General features: G+C 40.0%; 1 protein-coding gene across 1 annotated transcript; it reads left to right on the forward strand.

Annotated features, from left to right (window-relative positions):
• The first annotated feature begins 61 nt into the window (after positions 1-61).
• On the forward strand, positions 62-19,067 carry LOC307000544 (uncharacterized protein). Its single transcript, XM_079616186.1, has 19 exons — positions 62-188; positions 419-473; positions 4,470-4,799; positions 6,765-7,019; positions 9,882-10,136; positions 10,222-10,485; positions 10,559-10,658; positions 10,793-10,841; positions 10,964-11,044; positions 11,129-11,209; positions 14,113-14,178; positions 15,456-15,594; positions 17,154-17,492; positions 17,575-17,817; positions 17,902-18,165; positions 18,326-18,428; positions 18,509-18,566; positions 18,651-18,722; positions 18,799-19,067. Exons 1-19 carry the CDS (start codon positions 186-188, stop codon positions 18,859-18,861), a joined length of 2,820 nt encoding a protein of 939 aa, XP_079472312.1. The 5' UTR covers positions 62-185; the 3' UTR covers positions 18,862-19,067.
• Positions 19,068-21,003: the final 1,936 nt, after the last annotated feature.

Consider the following 21,003-nt stretch of genomic DNA (forward strand, 5'->3'; position numbering starts at 1 on the left):
CAGTCAGTAGTTTTTTTTGTAGTTTATTTATAACAACTAGAGTTCTCAGTCTCACTGTGGCTTTAAGGGGAAGAGGACAAGGCTACATTATTTCTGGTCTTTGGCCAGTTTCTCGTACTAAAGCGTTTGACTTCACTTCCTGCCGGCTGTTTTGATCGTCATCATCATTGAAAGACTTCAGCATTATGGTAATATATTTAATTTCAAAATCTTTTGTTTAAATGACAGATGGTTTTCTGGACAGTTATCTCAACTCACCGAAGTTACTCTGTTTATTGCGCTGCACTGTTTTAGCACGAGACGTACAGTAGTAAGGAGCAGGCAATGATCATGCAATGGCTGGAAACGTGCTTTAAATAAAGGCTTTCTGATATCTTAAAGATGTCGAGGAGGTCCTGCTAAATCTCATATTTTGCAGGTGTGTCCAGTTGTACTGCTTCAATGCTTCATCTGGATCTCTCTGATGGCAACAGGTAACATAATATCTGACATCTATAATATAGCCTAAAGTAACTTCTCTTTCAGCATCCTGGGTTCGCATTTTGAAGGGACATGAGCATTCATTATACTTCTTTTATAACATAAGAAACCAAATCTATGAATTTTTTAAATGGTTAGTACCCCAAAAATGAAACTCCTGTCATTAATTACTCAGCCTCATGTCCTTCCAAACCTGTAAGACACAAATTAACATATTTTTGATGAAATCCGAGAGCTTTCTGACCCACCCAGAAAGTGGACAAGCTCAAAACGTTTAAGACCCCGTTTACATCTGTATTTAGTGTCGTCCACTTGTGATCCGATCGACCAAACCACATCTTAATACCAGATGTAAACAGGGCCAAAAACAGGTTTTTTTTAATGTCATTTTTAGTAGTGGTAAAAAGGTCCTTCAGATTAAAATGTGCTTCAAACAAAGATTTTTTTTTTGGTTTTGGTTCTTTGTCGTTGCAGTAAAAAATAAAAATAAAAATTGGAACCTTTATTTTCAATAGTGTACGGTGGTCCTTCATTAAACCATAATGCCAATAAAGATTTATTTTTTAGTGTATACACTGTATATGCAACTGAAGATGACGAAGCAAACGTTTTACTAACAATAATCCAACAGGTACAGACAGAGACCAGAATCCATTCGTGATATCAACCGCGCTGAAGTAACAATGCATCAGAGAAATATCATTCAAAATTGTAGTGGGATTTGCAACAATGGTCTTTGCAGTCACAGCATTCAATGATGTGTAATCAATAGTTAATCGATAACTACCATCTGGCTTTCCTACTGGCCACATGAGAGTTGGTAGGGGAGGAGCACATCACCACAACTACACTTCTCTGTAGTTGGCTTACTATTTCATGTGCTGCTCTTTCAGCCTCAAAGATACTGGCACTGTGACGACCAGGTTCTGTTTTGGTCGTGTTTCTGTGTGTTTGGACTTTGTTTTATTTCCTTCAGTTTCCTTCTTCCTTCTTCTTCTATTTTCTTTTAATGGCGGTTGGCAAACAACTTTTAAGTGTGCATTACCGCCACCTTCAGATATGGAGTGTGGATCACAATAGCCTTTACTCATTACTCTTTAAATATATAAATAAATACCTAAATAAAACCAATAAATAACTACATAAATATCTAATAACATTATTAATATTAATACATTATCATTCACATAATTATTATATACAACTTTCAAAAACACCTAAAGTCATATCCTTCTAATAAGCCCTGTTTTATTCAAAAACACAAATATTGCTCTATACCCTACATGCCCTGAATTCATTTGTAATACTTCCTATATTTCAAATCTAATTTTTTCTTTACTTAACCAGTCTTTCAGCCTCATCCTTTCCTTCTTATACCTATGACAATCAATAATTACATGTTCTACGGTTTCATTAATATTACAGACCTCACCTTCATGTTTCCCTATTATCTTAAGCGTACTACTTAATCTAGTATGCCCAAATCTCATTCTCGAAATAATGTCCTCTTCCTTTTTATTCCTATTATTTTCTCTCATGCCTCCAACCCTCTTTTGGATGCTGTAGTACATTCTCGCTTTTGTTTCCATATTCCACTCCTCTTGCCACTTCTTTCTCATTTCTCTTCAGTTTCCTTGATTCTGCCTGTGCTTATTGTATTAAATTATCCCTAGCTTGCTTAATTATTAGCTCCCTTGTTTCTGGTGTGTTGCCTTGTTAGTTTGTATGGTCCCTCTCGTTGTTGTCATTTGCCCCAGCTGTGTCTCGTTCCCTGTTCCCCTCTGTGTATTTAAACCCTGTGTTCTCTCTTGTTCCTGGTCAGTTATTGTATGTATGTACGTTCCACTAGTATCTTGTTCTGTTCTGAGTTTACCCAAGTCTGTGTTTATTAAAGTCTACTGCTGCATTTAGATCCGACCACCGCCTTTGCTTCCACGCAATTCATGACAGGCACACTGGAGGGTTATGTGGTCCTGACTCACTGAGGTTCAATTCTGCACAGACCAACATCAAGATTAGAAACAGACCACAAATTTGGCATCATTTCAGAAAAATATCGCATTACTGATGAGTCCCAACACTCATTTGAATATTGCCAGCCTTATTGCATATTGAGAAAGGGAAACAATGAACACACCATTTGTTCTTTGGTAAGCAAAATATCTGGCTCAATTGACCCTTCGCAGAGAGCTTGATTGACAGGTGACCAATCATACTTCATCATCCGCCATTTTGTCCGACAAAGCAGTCAGGAGAGTTAGTAGATTAACATGGGAGGATTTGAACTTGAGAAGCGGAGTGTACTGACGTCTTTCCGCGGTTAAAACAACATTCCTTCTGATGTTCATTCATGTTTATTTGATGCTATAAATGAACTAGAAGGAAGAGATGATCGGTTCACGAGCGGCTTTAACTGCTACAGCGATCTGTCACACATTAAAGAGCCACAAAACGGTGTTTATTGTTTAAATTTCTTTTAAACAATGACCTAATTTGAAAGGTGAGATACGTTTAATATCAAAAGTAACCTGGTCTGTCCTGTACTGTCAGCGTGTTGTCAGTCTCCTCTCTGCTCCACGATGTATTTCTCACTGCATGAGAACATGGTGTGGCATGAGAGCGGCGTGGCTTGTCGGGCATAGCGACAGTAACTAAGGGGGGTGTGTCTTTGCGAACGGTCAAAACCCGTTAATCTGAGCCTTCAAGGGCTCGGGTCAATTTGTAAACAGTTTTCAGAAACGCTCTCATCCTATTTCAGCTTTCACATCTTCAGAGTCGCTCTGAGTGTGAGCATGAGCGTGAGCATGAGTGTGAGTGTGAGTGTGAGCGTGAGTGTGAGCATGAGTGTGAGTGTGAGCATGAGGGAGGGGCTTGTTATAACATCAGACGACTCATTCTCTTCTTATGCCGGGCGTACACCAAAGGATTTTCACAGTCCCAGACTAAATACCGGCAGTCTTTAGGAATCTTACTGGAGTCTCGGCGCGCTCCCGTCGTCTCGATCGTTAAATGTGAGGGGATAATCTGCAGTCGGCGACCCGATTTATGCCAGTCTTTCTCTAGTCTTTCATATCAAACATGTTTGATATTATCGCAAGTCCTAGCGTAGTCATAGTGACGTAAAACAATCAACAACCAATACATTTGTTCTCAGAAAACCGGAAACAGGAAGCCATCAGTCACAACAAAGAAACATGTCGACGGACGTGGAAACACAACGAGCGCCAAGTAGGCGAAGATGGACCGTGGATAAAGAGGAGCGCCTTGTCGAGCTGTGGGCAGAGCAGCCGTGTCTTTCTGATGTAAACTGCCATTTATACCACGACAGAGTGGAAAAAGAAAATAAGTGGACCGATATTGCCGAAGCCATCGACATGCCTGCATTTAAAATTATACCCTTTCAAGACATTAGTTCAAACTATTGTTCTCATCATATAATGATATAGATTCATAACCCCCATACAGTCATGTGAAAAAGTTAGGTCATCCCATTAAATAGTCAACTCTTTATTAAGAGATGTTCACATAACAATTTTTTTCATTCCTGGAAAAGAAAGTGATTTATTGTAATTAAACAATATAAATTAACATATTTTTACTCATCAAACAAAAAATATGCACAAAAATGCCTATTTTAATGGAGGAAAAAAATTGTTGTAGTCTTGTAAATAGTGTCACTACAAGATTCAGTGTTTGTAAAATCTTTAGTCTGAGACTGAGTCTGTGAAACCAAGTCTTTAGATGTGAGCTGATAATCTTATAAAGTCTTTTCTAAATCTTTTCAAAGTCTTTAGGTGTACAGAAGGCATTATTTGTGACATTTATTAGACCAGTGCCCCTCCTGCTGACATGTAAGACATCTAGTTCCTGTGGGCACATGCGAATGCTGCAATTACTTTCCCCCTGCTGCTCGACAATGTCTTGCGCACGAGTGCCCCGTTCTATAAACGTAGCCCACTTTTAAAGGCATGCATTTGTTTGTATTCCAGGTGTGCAGGATGATGTTACTCATATCATCAGCAGTATGTGTGTTGTTCAGCAGTCGACGGTGCTCATACCCTGCAGATACGTTCATCCTCAACATGAGCAGGTGAGCTCAGTGGAATGGCTCCATGAGAAATCCCCGGAGGAGGAGGTCAGAGTTTCTCAGGACCCTGCGTTTGAAGGCCGCGTGGAGTTTGTGCAGTCCGGCGCGAGCAACTGCTCGCTCATCCTGAGGGACGTGAGAAAGAGTGACGCGGGGATCTTCCGTCTTGTGCACAACACTGCTTCCGGACAAATCAGGATGAACGCAAAGGGAATCCGTCTCGAAGTAACAGGTGAGTTTGGATAATAGGTGTGAGAACTTCATTTGACTTATAATTACATTTAAAAGGTATGGTAGGCAATTTAAAAGTAGCCCAATTCGGTGGGAAAACTGATTGAAATTTTTGCTGGAGAGGAGCATAAATGAGTGTATCATTTCCCTCTGAGTTTAGGGATAAGTTATGGGTAATGTTAGGTTTAGGGATAGGGTGTAACGGTTCGGTTGATACAACAAAGCACCAACAAAGGATAATGAACTCAAGTAATATTTAATAGTAACTTCAGAGAACGACAAAGAATAAACACAACCAAACTATCTCAAAAGAGAACAGACAGCAACTGGGAGAAAACTGAGGCCTTAAATGAACAGAGATAAACGAGATAATTAATGAACACAGGTGGAGACAAAATGAACTAATCAGCAACAGGGAAAACTACAGATGGCAGAAATTAAAACAGGAAAGGCCAGACATGTTACATAGGGATTGGGTTGGGGAATGTTATTCCAGTATCAGTGTTGATCCAAATATGTTGATCCAGGAAAATGTCTTGGCAAAATCATTGTGACCTTGGAAAATGATTCACTGTTTTGAAACCGCACATGCTGGTGACCCCAGCGGGCACCTTGATACCAATTTGACGTCAAAATTTAGTCAAGACTCAAGATGCTTCACATCATTTTAAAGTCAGTTTGGAAGGCAACGTCTTCCAGTGGCAATTAGGTGAAAATAGAAAGTTAATACCCACACTGAAATTGGTTTAATGTACAGTATTATGCAGTTCAATATGTTTGACATCCAGTTTATCTTCAAATCTCATGGTTTAGACGTCAATTTGATAGGATATTACGGTCATCAATTATTTGTGTGTTTGATTGATAGACAATTTTGGACTGGTTTCTAATTTTATTTGCATACCTACGCTGAACGTGAAGCAGTGGAGTGATTATTACAATTACCAAAATAATACTGATTTGTTGATTAACTACATTGAACTGTAAATCAATACAGCATTTTTGCTGTAACCGCACATAAAGTATTGTATATTATTCATATTTTTTATTTATAATGATACCATTATTATTACTACAATACACTAAAGATCAAAAGGTCCCTGGCTCGATCCCCGGTGGAAGCAAATGACGATTGAGTGAGTGTTCGTGAATGTGAGAATGGCTGAGCAATATAAGGCGGCAGACTCAAGAAGTTAACATTTTTTCAGCATTTTATTACTTTTGTGTCCTTATTTTGGTCGAGAATAGGACATCGGTGTGTGGATGTCAAGTTTTTGACGTCGATTTGATTTGCATATTTGACGTCAATGTTTGATGTCAATTTGATGTCTTTTCAACATCATTAAATATTAAGTGTATAATGTGTTGTTATTTTTTTTAAATAGGGCTTGTTTCGTTAGTTTTAATCAGATAAATAATTTATTTTTTATTATGCAAATGTATCATTTGAAATGTCTACAAATGTATAAAACTGATCGTAGATCATATATGTGACTATAGTCACTGGTTCATAGAGATCATCGTCTCAGCGGCAAACCATTGACATTTCAAAACCGTTATAACAAAGCCATGTTTACTGAAATCACATGACTGGCAGTTTTGATACACACTCCGAATCACTGATTCAAAACAAACGATTCGCAATAGGTTTCAAAGCTTCATAAAGCAGTGGTTTGATAGAGCCCAATGTCACAATAGGGAAGAAAAGAAGATCACGTCTTCTGTTACATGCCAACTTTAAGACGGCTCAGAAATAGATCTTTACATTTACATGCCTTTGTGAGATGCTTATCCAAAGTACGTTATTTTTTAAGTGATACGTACTTTATTTAAAGTGACTTTCAGTGCATTCAAAGTATGTTCTTTGGGAATCAAACTCATGACTGTGGTGTTTAGTGCCATGCTTCACCAGTAAAGACCGTCATATTCATGTCAACTAAGCACAGACTTCTTCTTTCTGGTCCAGGTGCGGAGGTGGAGGTACAGACCGAGTCTGACATTGTGACGGAGGGAGACTGGATTTTGTTTACCTGCGGTTCATGCATCCCCTCCGTCACTGCAACCTACATCTGGAGGAAAGATGGGCGTCTGCGCAGTCAGCATCATGGGGAAAACTTCCTTTATCTGGAGTCTGTCGGGCTGGAGGACAGAGGCCGATATTTATGCACTGTAAGCGGCCATGAGGGAAACGCATCTGTTGACATCACTGTAAGACCCGTATGTAAGTGAGCTGAGAGCTTTTATAACTTCATTTCGAAACGCCTCACGTGTTCCTCAGAAAATGTAGAAGTTGTGAGGAGTGTAGCAGTGGCTCAGGAAACAATGTTACGTAAAAACTCGTTGAACCACAGTCATGAGTTTACAGTCATGTGTGCTGAAAGAAAGAAATTCTTGATATTCTTTAGTGCGCAGTTTATCCAAGCCATCTTATTGGTCATCAGCCCCTTTCACTGTTTTAATTTTAAAGGGCACAATATGCCCCTTTTCACAAGATGTAAAATAAGTCTCTGATGTCCCCAGAGTGTGTATGTGAAGTTTTAGCTCAAAATACCCCACAGATAATTTTTTACAGCATGTTTAAATTGTCATTTTTGGGGGGCTGAGAAAAACGCACCGTTTTAGTGTCTCCTTTAAAAGTTAATGAGATGCGGTTCCACGCACAGGGGGCGGAGCCTAACCAGCTCGCCTCAGAGCCAGGACAATCCAGTAGTATATTCCTGCACAACCGGAGGCTGCAGTTTTAGGACCCCAGTTTTAGGACTGCAGTTTTAGGACCCTAGTTTTTTGTGACAAGCGCCACCTACCGAACTGGATGATATAGCGGCGGCTGCTGTTTCAGGACCGCAGTTCTAGGATCCAGGTGGTTTAGTTTGTACATAGTATCAAGATCCGCCTTGATCCTAAGTCTCATTAGAAAATATATATATGTTTTAACAAATAAGATTATGGAATAGAATAGCTCCTGCAGCAGGTGGATTAGAGCAAGTAGCATCAAGCTACACGATACAATTTAAAAGATTAATATTAAACTTTTACTTAAAGCTCACTTTAAACCACCATCGAGTAAGATAGGATATTTGTACCATATTCCGGTCGCGGTTTAAAATGGTTTTAAGTCATAAAAAGATGTTGAAATATGGTATAATAAAGCAATTTATATGCAGCTAATGGCTACACCTTGCTTGGCAATACTGTAAACATTCTTAATTCATATGAAAATAACCAAAATTGCACGAAAATCACACACAAACCACATATACTCGAAATCGTGCATTTATTAGCTTCTTGTTTCAGGTGAAGAGATGTGTCTTAGCTTTGTTATCACGGATAACAGGACCGCGTCATGCAGAAGGGCAGGATTATTGTCACGTTGAACCACGTGAGATGATTGACAGCTGTGCAGCGAATGAGACTTGCGTACATTACTGACGCAAATCAGGAAGAGGAGACCCAGATCTCTCTGTGTTCGCTGTTTGAGTTTTATCATAAACACTATCGAGTCTTAAATCTTTCTAATGATGCTCAGTTTGTCCAGATAAAATAAGTAAGAGTGTGATGTTTTAACGAGTAATGAATGTTGAACAACAATCTGTTGTGATTAACAATGTGATCTGTTATCTTTGCCGCGAAAGGGGTTAAATTTGTGTTTTTGGTAATCCAGTTCTGTAGGTGGCGCTGTCACATTAAACTAGGGTCCTAAAACTGCGGTCCTAAAACTGGGGTCCTGAAACTGCAGCCTCCCGTTGTGCAGGAATACCCTTCTCGGACAATCTCATCTCGCAGAAAGATGATAATATCAAAACAGAAACTCACAGTAACGGTGTTCGAGTCGGACAATTATGCCCACAGAGCTAGAGAAAATATGCTGAGTAGAGATAGAACAGGTCTGTTTATTTTAATTATGTTTATAACTTATATGCCATCTATTAATGCAAGCCTGCTGTAGTTAACCCCGTCTGAATGATGACCAAAATATACTGATGAGTTCAATTAAGTTTATTGTACATCACACAAAAGATGAAGCGCTTTGGAAGAAGCCTGATTCCCACAACCATTACATATCTCAATAACCGACATCGCTGAGTGTCACTTGCTTTTTTTTCTTTTCTTTCTCTTCTCCTTCCCTCTTCTCTTTGTATTATGTATTATATCTATTTGTATTATATTGGTTATGTTGTGTGTGTTAAACAAGTGCTGTGGAAAAGAACTTCCCCCTGGGGACAATAAAGTTAAAGTTAGCTTTACTGCAGAAAATAACAGTAAGAATAAACACAGTATAAGAAGTGCGCATTAAGTCTTATCCATAAACACTCACTCTCTCTCTCTCTCTCTCTCTCTCTCTCTCTCTCTCTCTCTCTCTCTCTCTCTCTCTCTCTCTCTCTCTCTCTCTCTCTCTCTCTCTCTCTCTCCTCTCTCTTCTCTCTCTCTCTCTCTCTCTCTCTCTCTCTCTCTCTCTCTCTCTCATTATCATGGAACATAACACAGCGAAATACACAAGACACTCGTTACAACTAACAGTAAACAAATATACACACCTTTTCAGTGGGTGCTTTATCTGGTAAACTGTATATCTGTAAAACGACTCGATGAGCTCTCACTTTCATTTCTGCCGTGATCAGTAAGGTTAGTCCTGTCGCTCCGGAGACTGTAAGCTGGATCACGAGAGCAGTTGTACTGATCAATCCTCGAGTAACAACGAGAGTAAATGAAGACTGCAATGTTTATTCTAACATCCAAAAAACAAAACACCTCAATCGCTTTCGGACACATTCTCCAGCTGCTCCAGCGGCGAAACAATGGCGGACTGTGTCCAGCTCACTCAGGGCGGGTCTATGCTCAAACTTGCACTGATTCTGTGACAGTGCTTATGATTTATGGGGATTTAAAAAAACAACAACACTGGTTGGATTTTTATCATTATAGGGTGGTTGTGTACACACACTGCCAACACACATTTATGTAAAAGTGAATTTTGCATTATAGGTGCCCTTTAAATAATGCTTACGAAGTATAATGTCATTTTACCCTGAACATAATTGAATTGAATTTTGTGCATGTTTTCACACTTGTTTGTTTCTTTCAGACCGACCAAGAAATGTCTCAGTGTCGGTCAGTGGGTCTGGTGTAATAGTGGAGGGAGATTCAGTGACTCTGAACTGCAGCAGTGACTCAAACCCTCCTGCAGAAATCAACTGGTTTAAAGGAGGAACGATTCTGCAATCTGGCGACACCTACAGCATCACTAATATTAAATCTGAGGCCAGTGGAAACTATTATTGCTCTGCTAGAAATAAACATGGATCTCAGGCCTCTGCTGCTGTGACTGTGAATGTCATGTGTGAGTCAGCCTTGATTTTAGATCAGTTCTGGAGGATTATTTGCTCAATTACTGCATGTCATCTGACACTTTTTGTCTCTTTCAGATCCTCCACACAGCGTCTCAGTGTCGGTCAGTGGGTCTGGTGTAATAGTGGAGGGAGATTCAGTGACTCTGAACTGCATCAGTGACTCAAACCCTCCGGCTCTGAACTTCAGCTGGTTTAAGGAGAATGAAACCTCAGCTGTTGGATCTGGACAGAGTTTCAGCATCTCCAGCTTTAACTCCAGTGTCAGTGGACGCTTCTACTGTGAGGCTCAGAATAAACATGGATCTCGGAGATCAGCGTCTGTGTCACTCACTGTTAAAGGTATTTTCTATAATCACTCTTTCAGTTTCTTCTGTCTCACGTGTGAAATGATCTTCATGATCATCTTGTTTAGGGGTTCAGAGAGATGATCTACTCACAGTTTCTGGGATCGTGGCGGGATGTGGAGGATTGATCATCATCATCATCATCATCATCATCATTGTGTTCATAAAGTGAGTGAATGTTGATCTGCACACTAACTCTAAGTCTATTAACTTAAAAAAGCGACCAAAATCAATCTCAGATATAAAGCAAATGGACTGTATTTTAAGCCGTTTCTAGTTAATAGTTTTCTGTCTGTTTTCAGGAGGAAGAAGAGGAGAGAAGGTGGAACTGAAGACGGGAATCAAAAGCAGGCGAGTCGGCAAACACACACCTCCATCTACAACTGCAATACAGTGTGATTGTATCGTTGCATTGAACTATGAATACAACAGTGTATATGAAGCAATATAAGTGTATAAATCTTTCTCTATAGGCGGCTGACGCGAGTGATGATACATACACAGCTCTGGATCCAGCGGCCAGAACATCTGCTGACGTTTACAGCACAATCACAGTCAGTAAATGTCTCAAACACACTTTTACACTCAGATTCAGCAGATCCACACATAAACAGCTGTTGTTGATCTGTCTCTCACAGTCGGTTCAGTCCAGAGCTCCTGATGACACCTACACGGCTCTTGAGCTTCAGTCCAGATCTTCTGAATATGAGACTCTAGCAGTGACTTCAGCAGATCCACATTAAACTGTATTACTGCTAATATACATCTGATGCTCCTCACAAACTGATAATCCATCATTATGAGCTCATAAACATCTTTTCATATCATTAACATGCTGTTTTCTGTATATTGTAATTGAGCTTATAAGAGTGTTTTTGTATTAGTCTTGCAAATCTATATTTTAGCCTGCATATTTATGTTTGTGCTGCAAATGCAAATGCATTTTAGGAGAAAACTTGTGCGATTCAAATATTTAAAGTAACATGTAGTCTGCTTCACTTGTAGTATTAAAAATGTTATGTTAAAGGAGAACTCCGGTCAATTTTTAGTAAATTTGGAGTGCTGTCAATACAGAGAACAACGACAAAAATCGGTGTTGCCTACACCGTGTTATCCTCTTTTTAAAATTTGCACCCTGTTGACTTCAATGGGGCACGTTATAAACCTGCTTTTAGCCTCTTAACATCCTTGATTTGTCATACAAGTGTCCAGCCATGTTAGATGATTCCTTCAGAGTGAACACGAGTGAATCTGACTGCAGTAGATGTGAAAGATATGAATAAAAATGATGTTATTTCAGCCAGCGCACATACAGTACCTGTATTTACATCCTGTTTTCGGTCGAAGTCCAAAGTAGTCGATTGTCAAGTTCACGCGCATAGGGTTAGTTACCTATGATCACGCGCGTGAACTCGACAATCGACTACTTTGGACTTCCAGTTGTTCACTACTGTGATCTTTTCTCTTCAGTGGATTTCATCTGAGGCTGTGTCTGAAGTCAGTTGTAGTTCTTGTGTTTCTGTTCGTCTCTTTTTCTGTTCTTTTTCCTTCAGTGATTCTGCTTGTTAACAGAATTATTAAGGCTGAGATGACTCCATATTTAATATACCCAGGTTTTGTGGCTCAGATAAGGTCCAGTTCTGGTTTATTTCTTTGCTCTCTTGACATGTGGCATTGCTTGTGGCCCAGATCTGGCAAACAGGAGTAAGCCGCCCAAGAGCCGTCATTCCTCGCTTCATGTGGGCCAGATCATCTTTCCACTGGTGCCAGATGTGGGCCAGATCTGGGACGAAACAATGTTGCTATCTAGTTTTGTAGGTCAGTGTCTGCATGAGGTAAAGCACTGAGAAGAGTCTCAGAAGAGATCCTCTTTCTCTCGTCTGCACGGCTGAGGAAAGCAGCTGGTCCTCCATTGATGGACTGTAAGTCATTTGTACTTTTCAGGTCCTCCACACAGCGTCTCATTGTCTTCAGGCACAGTGGTAATCACTGCATCTGTTGTCGTGACTGGGATACTGATGCTTGTCATCTGGCTGTTGATCAGAAGGTGAGAGAGACATAAAGATTGGATGCTGGCGTATGCTAAATTATTTGTATTCATTTAATCATCAGTAATTGTTGTATTCCTTATGTTGCATTATTATTCTTTCTTACATGTTATTGATTTCTGTAATCATTTATATATTTTCTACTTTGCTCTGATATGTTTGATTATTTCCAAATGTAAGACCTTCTGTGTCTCTTCTGTGTTGCAAGATCGAGTGGCTGTATTTTCCATCAGAGTTGATGTACGTGACGTCTCCCTAGTCCTTTCCCATAAACCTTTGCCTGGACTCATTATCATGTGATTACATCCACCTGTGTGTCATTAGCTTGTTAATGTCTGTGTATATAAGCCCTGTTATATGGATTATGATTGTGGATTATCCTCAATAAAGCTGCGTTTGGATCTCCAACCCAAGTCTCTCAGAGCAGTTATGTAACAATTTATCAAATATATTTATTTCCATCTCTGCAGACATATTCTCTTAAAGGTGTCAAAACAACACTTTGTATATCTATTTTCATCTATCTTTGATATCTGACCGGTCAGGCTGACCTAGCCATCACACCAACTATGAGGATAAATCTGTTTAACCTTTTTCTTATCAGACCGAAACATCAGTTTAGGAGGAAGTAAGTTTCCTATATATATTTGTTGCTCTTATTTTGCTCTTCACTTCTGCTTCTTCTCTTCTACCTCCTTTCGTTCGGCAAATATCTTCCTAGGCCTACTTATGGGTCCTTCTTTCTCTATAGTCTGATCTTAACAATCTTCATCTGTGTCAATATGATTGTGGCAGGAGCGGTATTTTCTGTACAGTTAAGGCAAGTGCACACTACAGGATTTTAAAACGTCAAGCTGAACTGTGCAGTTCACACTACATGACTTGCTCTCTGTGAAATCAGGAGTGTTCAAGTTGTTGAGCTGTTCACACCACACGACACAACGTGATTGATCCGCAACAGGAGGTAACGCACTACACGAGTTGACAACAACTCTGTCAGCCAACGATTCTATCTTGTCTACAAACCACGTTTTATCACGAAGAAATCACGCGATAAAACGAACCGGAAATGACGCAATACAGCATGCGCGCCACTACCCAGCGAAGAAGAACACAAGTACACAACACGCGAGTCTTTGTTTGAATATGGACGTCAGAAAGAAATTAGTGCTGCAAACTGTTTGCGCGATGATTTGCTCTGAAAAAAAACAAAAAAATCCCATAGACAGTATATAAACCGTATTTTCCCAGTGACCTCAACCCATGCCTTGCTCTGATTGGCTGTAGCTCATGGCATCACATGTGGTTGAGTCGTGCGACAGCTCCAGATATCTAGCATGCTAGATATTTTTCTGGGCTCGGCGACGCGTCCGCAAGGCGTCTGCGAGGCGTCTGCGAGGCGTCTGCGAGCGTCTTTGATGCGTTGTTGGCTCTTTCATACTAACAGATTGGCGAGCGTTCATCGGCCGCTAATCCCCCGCGATTTGCACGCGATAACAACCCGACCTGTCGGCGAGCTCAACGATTTGCAAATCGGGCTTAAATCGGGCTTAAAATCCTGTAGTGTGAACTAGGCATTAGATTCAGATGAGAATGACTACGCCACCTACCTCAACTACAGTGACCCTGGAGACCGGAAGGTGTGGGAGGGCGTGACAAAGCCCACGTTCTAATGCTTCCTGCCCACGCATTTAAATACAGAGGCCATACTTATCCCAATTACGCATTCCCATAAAATGATAACCAAATGAAGGGAAAATCCCACACTACTACAATCTATGCCCCACCCCCCATTTTCTTATCGTTGCCCTGATGATAAGTTAACCCCAATGAGAAAATTAGAGACAGAATTATCGTAACTTATTGAAATAATGCATGGCTAGTCTAAGTCCTCTTGTCATGATAGTCCTTGTGGTGTGAGGCAGCATTGGTCAGTCTCTCCCTAGCATCCTCAAACGTAACCTGAAGTCGGCCTCCTGCTCTCGAACCCATGTACCGTGCCAGCCTTAGACTCTCGCCAAACATAAGAAAGTGTGGAGACTCCTCAGCAGCCATTCCTGGCCAAAAGCAGCATTGGCGGACCAATTCAGTAGTCCACTCCACCCCCGATGTCCATGGTCTTGGTGCAACTGGGTGAGTACATCTCGCTTCAACGATGCTGGTAGAACTACTTGAAAGACCACCTCACCCCCACTAGGCCGAAGGCTGTGACGATGCAATACGCCTTCCCTATCCACCAGGCGATCCCAATGACGTAACAAGGGGGGTGGAGGGTGATTGACACATAAGCGAACCAGGGCGAGTCTTCTGCCTCAAGAGAGTCCGAACAGCTCGAATATCAGGGTCCGCCCACTGCAGAGAACACATATCAGAGGCAGAATGATGAGGTAAAGCCGAAATGGCAGTTTGGGTCTCCTGAGGTTGTACAGCCACGGTTTGTTGTAAGGACTCTGGAACAGGAGTGGTAGTAATAGCTGGAAAATACTGTTAAGCGCGTGTCAGTGTTCCTATTAATTTTGCCATACCGGTATCATATTTCATAATCAAAGCATGCAAGTTGGGCCACCCATCGTTGCTCAGTTACTCTTAACTTGGCACGGCGTTTTAAAAACAAGTTGCGTCCATGCAAAAGCACATGATTATGTAATCTGCCATGGGGAGGATTTCCCACTCACTCAGAGGAAATGAAGAAAGACAGGAAGTGTGTTAACATGTTTGAAACAAAGTTCTCAATCCTCCAAACTGAACAACTCTCATTTTAATTTGTGAACCCTTCAGTGAAGCAAGGTAGGACAGTTCTCGATTATTTACAGACTGACCCAGACAGTGTCGGCCCAGATCTGGCCCACATCTGGAACATGTGGAGTCTATGCGTACAGATGTTGGCCGGATCTGGGCCGACACTGTTGCTGTCTAGGGAATGATTGATGATTGTTGTTGCTGTCTGATGAAAATAAGCAATAGAAACTATGCAAATACACTTATTGTAATAATCTACTTAATGTCTTCCAGAATGTTTGGTCTTTTCTCTCTGATTTCTCTGCTCGTGATTCCAAGTGAGTCTCAACCTAAACCTTGTTTTTGAAAGTTATTGTTAAAGCTGCAGTCCGTCGTTTTTCCTCTTTGTCGCCATCTCTGTTAGAAATCTGCAATTGCAGTTATTCGCGGAATTATTAACTGTGCGTGGGTAGTAAATCGGCATGAAACAGCGCGGATGAACACAATGTATTGAGGCTGCCGCGTCGCTGTGGATACTGTACTGTCATCACATCAGCAATCTCAGAGTAGGCTATACTTTTTGAAAGTGTCAACATTAGAATTTTCATCGGTAAATGTCATCTGAACAAGTAAGTAACATTCACGTTTGTTCTGACCAAATTCGGGGGGTGGGGGGGAAGCATTGCAGTAGGCTATATCATGCTGATTAAATCTAACGATTGATTATATCACGTCAAAACGTGAAAAATATATTTTTTCTGTAGCCACTCTGAAGTCCGAAGTCTTTTGGTTTTACAACTGGTGAATCTCCAGTTGTCACTGGTGATTGTCGCTTTAAACTTTCGGGATCCGCCATACCAAGTGCTAAGCTAAATCTCCACCTCCATCATCCACACACGCTAGCCGGGGACTCCTTCTCTATGTGTACAGAAGTGACGTAATGACGCAAAGACATGCTCGAAATTCCCGCGGAAATCCACCAGTACCACTGGAATTAAAATCATTATTACAAGCTTACCGTTTTGAATCGAGGTAAGGCAAGCAGATCGTTTTGAACACTGGCTGGTTACGTTTTTTTTCAAAAATGTCTTTTTTGATATTTTTAAACCCAAAAAAGTGCCGGACTGCAGCTTTAAACAAAATGTCCACAGTGCCAAACTCATATATTGATCTTGTTTTATTTGGTCGTTGGCCGTTTAAAGGACAAGTTCGGTATTTTACACTTAAAGCCCTATTTACAGATCGTATCTGATGAAATAGAACGGTTAAGTTTAAAATTTGGACACATGCTCCTGTCCTGAGAATTTTGGGTTTATTTCGCTTCCCCCCCACCCCCACACAATGGTTGTCTATGGCCACTGGAAGATTCCTTCCTAAAACACATTAAACTTTCGTTTACAAAGACGTGAAACTCACCGAGTGGTCAGGGGTGTTCACTGATACGGGCCCAAAAAAAAACGCTGAAAAAGATGCATTCCAACAGGTTTTATCGTAGTGTTTGTCCAACTCCATTGATTGTATTGAATGTGCTGTGTGAGGTACGTTATTCCTCCGCCGCTTCTTCTTCTGCTTCTTCTGTGTATTAAATGAAATGCCAGCGGTTTGCTTGCAATCGGCAAAGGTGCATTATCGCCACCAACTGGTGTCTATTATTCAAGCTCTCAACGGAAGAATCTGGGTGTGACGCGTTTGGCAAAATAGGTCCACAAACGCTAAATAAAACTAAAATTCTCGGGACAGGAGCATGTGTCCAAATTTTAATCTTAACCGTTCTATTTCATCAGATACGATCTGTAAACAGGGCTTTAAGTGTAAAATACCGAACTTGCCCTTTAAGTTGAATATGGTACGACACAGAATACATTTTAAAACAATTTTACTGTTTTATATTTTCCAGGGATTTGCAGTCAGGAATGGGAGGTTTGGTACACAGATATAAGCAAATGTGTCCTAAAGGGTTCAACAACACATTTATCAGGCACTTATAAACACCCAGATCAATTCACTGTGACAGAGGAATTTTGGATCGTAAACCCAGATAAAGACAAAAACCACATCAATCTGTTGAATCTTCCAGATTACAGAGACAGAGTTCAGTATTTCCCCAATAAAGACCGAACATTCGCTCTCAAACTCAGTAATGTGAGACGTGAGGATGAAGGAAAGTACTACTACAAAATCATGACAAAAGAACTAGGATATCTGGGTTTTCCTGGGATTAAGCTCAAAGTCACAGGTACAGTCAAACTAATATTGCACTGACAGATTTACTCTGTTCTATCATATAAATATAAAGTGTGTTTTGTGTGTGATTTCAGAGCTCAGCGTGGAGATTCCTGAAGAGGTCGTTGAGAAAGATTCCCCAGTTTTATCTTGTAACACCACCTGTAACCTCTCAGACAGAACAGACTTTATCTGGTATAAAAACGGCGAGTCTTTATCAGGGTCGAGCGTCGGGAATACACTGATCCTGCGGTCGGTCAGCAGTGACGATACGGGAAACTACAGCTGTGCAGCGAGAGATCAGGAGCCGTCTCCTGCCGTCACTCTCAGCGTCAGATGTAACACACACTCTCAGCTTTCAGACATATTCAGTCCAGACTCATCAAATGATGCACTGTGAGTAATTATTTGTCTTTTTTCAGATCCTCCGAAGAGCGTCTCAGTGTCGGTCAGTGTGTCTGGTGTAATAGTGGAGGGAGATTCAGTGACTCTGAACTGCATCAGTGACTCAAACCCTCCGGCTCTGAACTTCAGCTGGTTTAAGGAGAATGAAACCTCAGCTGTTGGATCTGGACAGAGTTTCAGCATCTCCAGCTTTAACTCCAGTGTCAGTGGACGCTTCTACTGTGAGGCTCAGAATAAACATGGATCTCGGAGATCAGCGTCTGTGTCACTCACTCTTATAGGTGAGAATCATCTGTGTTGGTCTCAGTTTTGTAGGTCATGGTCTGTATGAGGTAAAGCACTGAGAAGAGTCTCAGAAGAGATCCTCTTTCTCTCGTCTGCACGGCTGAGGAAAGCAGCTGGTCCTCCATTGATGGACTGTAAGTCATTTGTACTTTTCAGGTCCTCCACACAGCGTCTCATTGTCTTCAGGCACAGTGGTAATCACTGCATCTGTTGTCGTGACTGTGATACTGATGCTTCTCATCTGGCTGTTGATCAGAAGGTGAGAGAGACTCTGTGTCTGTAGCGTCATAAAGATTCAGAGTCAGTTTGTGTTCATGTTCATTTCTTCTTCTCTCACAGGAAACGAGTGACTCCATCAGAAGAGCAAAACCACAGAGGATCACGACACCATAAAACAGTGAGACAATCTTCTCCTGCTTCTTCTCATGTGTGTCCTGTCAGTTATGGAGGAGAATTGATTCTCTCATCATTGTGTCGTCAGGTCGAGTCTCCTGAGGACGCCTACATGACCCTTGACCCCAAGTCCAGATGTTCTGAGTACGACACACTGGATGTGAGTTATTCTGCTGTTGTTGTGAAGCTGTTACATGAGATCTTATTTGTGATGCATATGTTCATTTCTTCTCTAGAATATGAAGAGATCCTGTGACACAGAAGATCAGGATTCTACATATTATAACATTGACAAATGATTAATCCAAGTGGCCATATCATGACTTCATATTTACTTTCACTTTTATAACAATCAGATGTCCTCCCTCTCTCCGACTTAGAATTTAATGGTTGATATTTGTTTCTTTATTTATGGTGGTAAAGATGGTTTGTTCTTACTTGAGCAACCTTAGTAAAGTCAGTTCACTGTTACTATGATAACCTTTTAACAACTGAATGTTCGTTGTTATTTGTAGAATTATGATATTTTTTGGATGCTGGTGTATGCGAAATAATTTGTATGCTTTTGATTAATGTATTTTATTTCTTTAATTAATTAATATTTTTATGAATCTTATTTATTTATTCTTTCATTCATTGCCATGTATTCATTTAATCATCATTAAAGGTTATATTCATTTATCGTCATTGTTTAGTTTAGTTTTAGTTTAGTTTATTGTGTTTACAGGGGCAATGCACATTAATAAACATAAATGTAAATGTGCCAGAATTAGCCTAAAAGGCTATTTTACATCTGTAGACCCTTGACAGAATGTTAAGAAAAAGTCACCCTAAAAACAGAGACAAAACATCACACATATACACATCATATGACCATATATAGCCTACATATAAATACACACATATATACGCATACATATATCCGCATAGACACATATATACATATATATACATACATAAAAATAATGGTAATAAAAATAGAGAGAAAGATAAAAGCAGAGCAGAAAACAACACAACAAAGTCCACTGTCAAAAATACATTACTAATGTTGACAGTGTTGAGTAGTCAGTAACCATTTTTTAAGCTGAAACTGGAATGAACCAAACGCATCTAATCGTCTAATGTTTAGTGGGACGCAGTTCCATTCCATTGCAGCTTTTACCGAGAATACAGCCTGGCTAAATTTACATTTTTTGAAAGGGATAATACAATCCTCTCTTTCCCCACCCCTTGTAAATCGTTGAGTAGTTGTTCTAACATTCACAAACTGTTTTAGTGGTGAAGACAGGCTATGTATAGTCTTAAACATCAAACAAATATGTACATATTTGATCAAGTTATCCCAGTTTAGTAAGTTGTATTTTTTTAATATGGAACAATGATGAAACCTAACTGATTTCTTGTCAAGAGTTTTTAATGATTGTTTATACAAAGACTCTAGTGGTTTCAGAGTAGTGATGTTAGCGTGTGACCAAGTAGTTAAACAGTAGGTAATATTAGAAACAATCATTGACTGCATATACATTAAAGCGGCATTAGACGACATATAATCACGAATAAATCTAAAATTTGATAAACTAAATCTGACCCGGTTACAGACCTTTTTAACCTGTGCCTTAAATGACAATTTAGAATCAATCAGAATACCAAGGTACTTATATTCAGATACAACTTGTAATTTTTCACCTGATACAGATACATCTGGCACTATACTTAAATTCTTAGTTTTGGTGAAAAACATGCACACTGTTTTAGAGATGTTTAACTGTAAGCAGCAATGTTCTAGCCAAGCTGCAACATGAACCAGGGATTCTGTAAGTTCGTTTGCAACTTGTGACACACTACGTCCGTGTATATAAATAACAGTGTCATCTGCATACATTTGAATATTAGTATTAGGACAGACTGAAGGAAGATCGTTTATGTATAAAGTAAAAAGTAAAGGGCCCAGGATAGATCCTTGTGGAACACCAGTAGAAATACTTAGAGGAGCTGATTTATAATTCTGTATACTTACATACTGTGTGCGACCTGACAAGTATGATTCAATCCATTTCAACGTATGTGGCGAGAAATTTAAACTTAATAATTTTGAGAGCAGAATTCTGTGATTTACGGTGTCAAAGGCCTTCCTGAGATCAAGAAACACAGCCCCGACAACCCCTCCTTTATCCAACAGAGACTTAACTTTTTCAGTGAAATAGCAGTTTGCCATCTCTGTTGAATAATTTGCTCTGAAGCCAAATTGCATTGGATGTAAAGCAACAGAATTATTTAAATAATTTGTAATTTGTGCAGCCATTAATTTTTCTGCAATCTTTGAGACTATAGGCAAAATACTAATAGGTCTGTAATTACTAGCTGATTGAGGATCACCGCTTTTGAATATAGGCACAATAACAGATGACTTCCAAACACTTGGAAACATCCCCTGAGAAATT

The sequence above is a fragment of the Phoxinus phoxinus genome (genome assembly GCF_949152265.1).
Source record: "Phoxinus phoxinus genome assembly, chromosome: 6".
Taxonomy (NCBI): domain Eukaryota; kingdom Metazoa; phylum Chordata; class Actinopteri; order Cypriniformes; family Leuciscidae; genus Phoxinus; species Phoxinus phoxinus.

What these genes read in the sequence shown, in the direction of transcription:
- LOC307000544 (XM_079616186.1), top strand. An exon ending in TGTGTCACTCACTGTTAAAG is followed by an intron (nt 10,486 to 10,558) that starts GTATTTTCTATA and finishes CATCTTGTTTAG; the next exon opens with GGGTTCAGAGAGATGATCTA. An exon ending in ACGTTTACAGCACAATCACA is followed by an intron (nt 11,045 to 11,128) that starts GTCAGTAAATGT and finishes TGTCTCTCACAG; the next exon opens with TCGGTTCAGTCCAGAGCTCC.